Here is a 7,558-nt window from a genome sequence, read left to right on the forward strand (position 1 = left end):
TCAGCAGGGCTTCAAGACTAATACAGACAAGGAAGAAAGGCCTGGCAATTTACTTCCAAAAATAGTCAATGAAAATCTTATAGCTCATAACAGATTATTGTCCTTGATTTGGACAAATCATCAGGAGTTATCAATCACTGGTGAATGGAGGGCCAGCAAGGTGAGAGAGACCCTACGTGAGATAGACTGGCACAGTAACTACAACGATGGACTCAAACATGCCAGCAAGCTTGAGGAATATGTGGGATCAGGCAACACCTCATTTGGATGTACAAGAGGTCCTCATGAGCTAGAGTCAACTCATGGCAGCTCTCTATCTCTATCTGGAATTATCCAAGTTAGAAAAGTATGTGTTTGCTGTTGTTAGGTACAGAGCCCACTTTGCAAATTCTGACCATGTCAGGCCCAGAGAGTCCTTGAGGTATACGCCAATGATGGCAGCAGCGGCAGTGAAAGAGGGGCATCCAGATTTGGGGAAGCCTTCTGATAATAATAATTATTTCCTGTCAAATTCATTCCCAGTTCTACAGGTATGTACACATGCATTCCCTCATTTGCTGTTTCAGCATCACTGAGGCAGCCATATCTGGTATCATTAGTGCAATGTTACAGACAAGGAGACTCATGTCTAGAGATAGTGGAAGGTCCAGGGTTCAAAACCAGGTTTCCAGAATCCAAGACCAGAGCCAGGCTGGGGCATATGGTCCCTAAGATCATAGAAATAAATAAGATGCAGAGTCCCGAAGATCCAGAAACTTGGAATTAAAAAATAATAATTAGATGGTCTCACATTGTTACAGGACAGGGCTTCCCAGCTCAGGACTAAGCCCTGCTTAGGCTCTTACCTTCTTCTGACCAAGAATGACCAGGAGAGGCTCAGAGATTCCACAAGAACAAACGTTTATTAGAGACAGATAACAGGCTCACGAGGGACAGAGGGAGAGGGGTTTCCACCTACGTTAGCCTCCAGTCTCCCACTGGACAAAGGATTTCCTAGGGCTTATAAAAGTTTTTAGGCAGGAAAAAGGCATTATCTTTATTCATTAGATGGGTGGAGATTTCTAGGAGAAGGGGAGGGATTATGAAAATCAAACCTGTGCGCAGTTAGGATTCAAGATGGACTTCCTTGCAGAGGTTGCTGGACCAAGATGGAGCCTCTCACAAAGGCTGCCGGCAGGTCAAATGGGGCTTATTCTGGGATGTCGTGCATGTGTGATGCCTCTGGATCTTGGTTCGAGCCCCAGCGAGTGGTCTTTATTCATGTTGTCTCAGGTGGAAGGTCATTCATAGTCCACGTTGATCTTTACTGCATATGCTCTGCACCTGGTGAGGCCTTGAAAAACAACTCAGGAAGATTATCAGTAATTTATAGCTAGTCAAGCACACAGGGGCTTGAAATGTAGCCTTTATTTAATTCAGCCAGCCCAATTTCTTCCCTGTCTCAACATGAGAGTCTCAACTCTACACTCAACTCAGCCCCCAGAGTCTGAAATCCTCATGAGATCAATTCCTAATCCCACAGCACTCAAGAAGTAAGTCCTCATTTGTACTAAGTGAAAAAATATCACCTTGGGAGCCATCAACCTGCAGGAGGTTTAGAAAAGGAAATTCTAAAATAAATACTATTTAAAAGAAGTACCTTTTGTATTTTTTCCTAAGCAGACACAAGGTCTGTAGTGTCTGGGAGAAAAATCCAAGTCTAGATATCAGAGAAATACACCAGGTATTTAATCTTTGCCTCTTTGTAGCATTTCACCTTCAGAAAATTAGAAGTGGAAACAGAGTAGCAGGATCTGCTGCAGGGGTGAGTGGGGATCACTTCTGGCATTCATCACCTAAAACAATGCCTCAGGTGTTGTCCATGCTCAATAAAAGTTTTTTGAGTGAAATAATTTGCCTTAGGTAGCAGCTAACACTTTGGGAAAGAGAGAAGTCAGATCCAGACCCAAAGTTTGCTTTAGTTAAGAACATCCCTGAAAGGGTGTCACAGAGAAGAGTCTCCAGATCTTAAATCATTTAAAATATAGAACATTTATTAAGCGTTCAAGGGTACATTCAAATGGGGAGCCACACGTCCACCAGAGTGAAACCAAACAGGTATTAAATGGAAGAACAGTGGACACATTTAAGGAGTTAGAACGAAGAACCTAAGTTACATCATTTGATTAGAGGTTACAAACATATGTCGATATAAGGCAGGTTTATCTGAAGGCAGGGTGCTAGGAGGGGATTGGTTTGGAGTACATGTGTGTTCCCCTTAGACTGGCTACAGAGTGATATTGCAGGGGTACGTGTGAGAAGGGGGGGGCGGGTTACAGGACACTCCTTTCTTAGAGCAATTTGCTCGAATGAAACCTTTCTTGTGAACAGTTGCCAGGGAGACTCAGATAAGAGTGGTGCTAAGGTCTTTTCCCTGAGACTTTGTTTCTGCATCTTTATCATGGAAGAAGGACTATTTATTTATTTGTTTTTGCAACAGATTTGCCCAATGCAATATGTCGTTTGATTTCTTTCTCTCTTTTTTTTTTTTTTTTGGTTGTGCTTTAGATGAAGGTTTATAGAGCAAATGAGTTTCTCATTAAACAATTAATACACATATTGCCTTGTGACATTGGTTGCCAATCCTATGATAAATCAACACTCTCTTCTTCTTGACCTTGGGTTTCCTATTTCCAATCCTATAGCTTCCCTGTCTCCTCCTGACTTCTCATCTTTACCCCTTGGCTGGTGTGCCCATTTAATCTCATATACATACATGGTTGAGCTACCTTTATTATTGTTTGTTTTGTAGGTCTGTCTAATCCCTTGGCTGAAGGGTGAACCTTGGGAGTGATTTCAGTACTGAATTAAAAGGGTGCCTGTGGGCCATACTCTTAAAGTTTCTCCAGTCACTGTCAGACCAGTAAGTCTGGTCTTTCTTTGTGAGTTTGAATTTTGTTCTACATTTTTCCCCAGCTCTGTCTGGACCCTCTATTGTGATCCCTGTCAGAGCAGTCAATGGTGGTAGCTGGGCAAAGTCTAGTTGTGCTGGACCCAGTCTGGTGGAGGCTGTGATAGTTGTGGTCCGCTAGTCCTGTAGACTAATCTTTCCCTTGTGTCTCTGGTTTTCTTCATTCTTCCCTTGCTCCAGGTAAGGTGGAACAAGTGGAGTATCTTAGATGACTACTCACAAGCTTTTAAGACCCCACTTTGGCCACTCACCAAAGTTAGGATGTAGAACAATTTCTTAGGAGAAATATTTCTTGAGGCCATCTGGTAGAAAAGTTTTGGTAGACCTTGAGAGTTTACCGAAATTCTTCCAGCTTGAATACAGAGAAAACATCTCCATAATTATCCATGGTTGCTGACCAGAGAAAAGACTCAAAGGTGTACAATGTTAAAAGTCTCAATTTGACTTTGCTGAATATAGCAGGAACCCAGGTTAATTTAGCCATTTCACTTTGGTCAAAGAGGCTTGAAGGTTTCTCCTTTACAAGGGGTACACAAAAAGTCAGTTGTACTTTAATGTAGAAACTGCTGCTAATGAGAGCAACACAGGCTTAATTGTGTACAAATATGAGTCTCTTTTTCCTCTCACTCTAAGGTGGCGCTTTGGCTCAAGTTGTCTCCTCTCCTTGGAGCTGCTTTCCCTGGCAGTGCCGATATCCAGCTGGTACAATCCCAACCATATTCCTAAACCCAAATGTGCAGCCACTTATTTCAGGAAAGGTTTCTGTACCCCCTAACCAGATAAGCTCTTTCCTGGAACCAACATCAGATTTCATCTCCCTTTGGACGCTATTAACCCCGAATTTTTAGCACAATCGACCTAAATATCTTGAGTACTGTGGATGTAACTTACCATTAGGGACCTTAAGTCTCTGCACATAAATTTCAATGTACACAATGTTTTTTTTCAACTGAATTGACATTTATTGACCCTAAGAATGGCAATACTTTATTTCTCTAATGTCCAATAAAACAGGTGTGGCTTTGACTTAATAAGACTGCTTTATCATTTTGAGCTTTGTTGAATTTTGGGACCATTTTCATTGTCCAAGGCACCTGAGCTCATAGACACAAATGAGTGTACTCCTTCAACGTGGACTCCTTGGGGTATGCACATTTGTTTCATTACTGCTGATTAAAACATTTCAGGAACTACTTCGGTGGACTCACTCCCTCCTCAGCCTTAAGAGGAAATCTGTCTTATTGGCTCCTTTTGTGTATTGAACTGCGGCAGCTCTATGTCCTGAGGAATGAATACCAGTCTAGCATTTTAAAATCAACCAACCAATTTGTTTCAGTGCTGGAGTTAAAACTAGCAGCATTTTGACTTGCTGAGACATAATATATGTCTGTAACCTGTGCTTCAAAAATAATTTAAGGGACTAAAATACATTCAAGAAATATCTAACAGTTACAAAAAGGTATCTAGAACATACAATGAACACTTGTTACTGTTGTATGCCATCAAGTCGATTCTGACTCATCGTACCCTATATGACAGAGTGGAAACGCCTTATACTATTTTCTAGGCTGTAATTTTTAGGTGACCAGATCACCAAGTCTTCTCTCCCCCTGAGAAGCTAGTGAGTTCAAACCACAGACCTTTTGGTTAGCAGCTGACCGCTTAACAATTGGACTACTGGGGATTCTTTCAATGAACACAAAACCAAAAAATCAAACCTGTTGCTGTAGAGTTGATTCCAACTCACAGTGAACCTAAAGAACAGAACAGAACTGCCTCATAGCGTTTCCAAGGAGTGTCTGCTGGATTTGAACTGAGTAACTGCTACATAGGTACCATATAAACTATCATCAACATCACTGAATCACCAATACTACATTGTACTATAAGCAGTCAATAAGCTCTTTTCCTCAACATGATGATTTTAAGATTTGGGTTGATAATCTTAGCTACAGAGAATCCATTTTCACCGCCACACAATGTTCTGCTCTTTTAGATACCATAATTTGTTTAAACACTAGTCATTCTTTGGTTACTAATTTATTTCTATTATATCAAATGGCTTCATTTTTATTTTTTTAATTTCAATTTGACAATCTCTGAATTTTAACAGTGAGTTTAGTCCACTTACATTTATTTTCCTTACTACAAGGTTTATTTATGCCATCTCATGAGATTTCTATTCATTTTTTTCTATTATTCTCTGTTATCAATTATTTTTGCCTTGTTTTGATTGATAAGTTATAAAAAATCCATTTATTACCCTAAACTTTAAAAAAAAATTCATTTTCATTTTTCAAGAGCATGGACTTTGATTAAAATTATAAATACCTGAGAAACACTATCAGTTGTTGAAAAGGTAAATAATCATATTTGAGTATTGCTTTATGCAAATATGGATGCTTGTTTGATACAGTGGAAGAGTGTGTCAATCTACGTTTCTTAGAACCACACATATTAGAAATCATCTTCTATGACAATCTTCTTTATTTTGAAAATGAATTTCTTGCTCAAGTGTCACTGCTTTCCTGGTGGTGTTTTACCAAGAATATAGAAAAAAAAAATTTGAGAATCCATAAACATTGTTATGTTTGTCATGAAAATCCAAAAAGGTAGCCTGAAACAAGACAGCCCCCCGCCCCCCGCCTTTTTTTTTTTTTTTAATTTCAAGACATTGCAAAGATTTCACTTCTCGGTCCTTCTCTTGGTCCTTCCTAGATTGTGGTAGCCATGACACAAGGAAATGATACAGAAGTTACTGAATTGTTTCTTCTTGGATTTGGTGGCCAACACAAGTTTCGGTATGTCCTCTTTATTCTATTTCTAGTGATCTATATGACCTCCATAATGGGTAATATTGGAATGATCCTACTCATAAAGACAGATCCCAGGCTTCAAACACCCATGTACTTTTTCCTACAACACTTGGCTTTTGTTGATATCTGTTACACCTCTGCCATTACTCCCAAGATGCTACAAAACTTCATAGTTGAAAATAAGTCAATATCTTTTGTGGGATGTACAATACAATTATTTATTTATGGAACATTTGTAACTGCTGACTGCTACCTCCTGGCTACCATGGCAGTGGACCGGTATGTAGCCATCTGTAACCCACTTCACTATCCCTCAGTCATGTCTCGAAGAGTCTGCATCCAGTTGGTAGCAGGTTCATATGTAGTAGGCTCAATAAATGCCTCCATACACACAGGTTTTACATTTTCACTGTCCTTCTGCAAGTCCAATATCATCAATCACTTTTTCTGTGATGTTCCCCCAATTCTCTCCCTGTCATGCTCCAGTATCAAAATCAACATCTTGCTACTTGCTGTCTTTGTGGGATTTAACTTGATGTTCACTGTGATGGTCGTCATCTTCTCCTACATATATATCCTGGGTGCCATCCTAAAGATGTCTTCTACTGCAGGGAGAAAGAAAGCCTTCTCCACGTGTGCCTCCCACCTGACAGCAGTCACCATTTTCTATGGGACCCTCTCCTACATGTACTTACAGCCTCACTCTAATAATTCAGAGGAAAATATGAAAGTGGTCTCCACATTTTATGTTATTGTAATCCCCATGTTAAACCCCCTGATCTACAGCTTGAGAAATAAGGAGGTAAAAGAAGCTCTAAAACTGATGGGAAAGAAGTTCTGGACTGGACTTAACTTATTAAAATGTATCACAGCAAAGTAACAAGCACAGATGCTTTAAAAATTTTTAATGTTTCTGAAATTACAGGCATTGTCACATCTAAAATTAGTGCTAACTCATACAATACATAACATCTTAGAATGTGGGAAATATAGTAAAAACATCACCTGGGACTAGTTTTTCCTGGAAAATGGTTTGAGAAATATATTTCCCACTACCCATGAAAGATTTTATCAAGATTATTCATAATATTAAGAAGCACGTATAAAGTTTGTAAACTAGTTGCTTGAAGTGTATTTCAAATGTAAAACATTTATTTGCATGTGATCAATGTTAAAAACAAAGTTCATAATTTTCCATTTCTATAAACCAATTCCCTAAATTGTCTACAATAAGATTCTCCATACATTTTTCAAAGTACTGCACAAAATTGAATATAAAATAAAATCATTGCTACGAGAAGTATTGTTCTGAAGCCATGCTTTGTTTTCCTAATTTTCCCATTTTAGTGACATTTTCTAGCATTTGGAAATATTTATTTCTGTTACTAGTTACCTCCTTTATTCTGAATTCACCTCTTTCTTGTCTAAGAAAAGGGAACTCTTGCAAACATTTTATATTTCTCTCTCCAATAGAGATAAAAAAAGAGAATCTTAAATATAGATGGATATAATAACCTAAAAGTTAACCATTCATTTATAAAAAAAGCAAACCAATCATTTTAATTCAGACAAGTAGCTTTAATTGGGCAAGAGAAGAAGATACATTTTTCAAATCCAATATCCCACATAAATTTTAAGAGAAGAGGAAAAGAATAACTTGCAGTCAATGTAGGAATACCTTAATCTCCCCATAAAAGGCTTCCTTTATAAAAGAAATAGCCTTTTATCCCAAGAAAGTTCCAAGTATCTTTGGGGACAAGGACAAAGCAACACTGCTGAAGAGTCAGTAGCA

General features: G+C 38.7%; 1 protein-coding gene across 1 annotated transcript; it reads left to right on the forward strand.

The window, feature by feature from the left end:
• The first annotated feature begins 5,680 nt into the window (after positions 1-5,680).
• On the forward strand, positions 5,681-6,646 carry LOC126080553 (putative olfactory receptor 5AK3). Its single transcript, XM_049891750.1, has one exon. It carries the CDS (start codon positions 5,681-5,683, stop codon positions 6,644-6,646), a length of 966 nt encoding a protein of 321 aa, XP_049747707.1.
• Positions 6,647-7,558: the final 912 nt, after the last annotated feature.

This window comes from Elephas maximus, chromosome 7 (genome assembly GCF_024166365.1).
Source record: "Elephas maximus indicus isolate mEleMax1 chromosome 7, mEleMax1 primary haplotype, whole genome shotgun sequence".
In the NCBI taxonomy this organism is placed as follows: domain Eukaryota; kingdom Metazoa; phylum Chordata; class Mammalia; order Proboscidea; family Elephantidae; genus Elephas; species Elephas maximus.

Excerpts from the sequence above, each read along its gene's own strand:
- LOC126080553 (XM_049891750.1), top strand. The coding sequence starts at position 5,681 with ATGACACAAGGAAATGATACAGAAGTTACTGAATTGTTTCTTCTTGGA.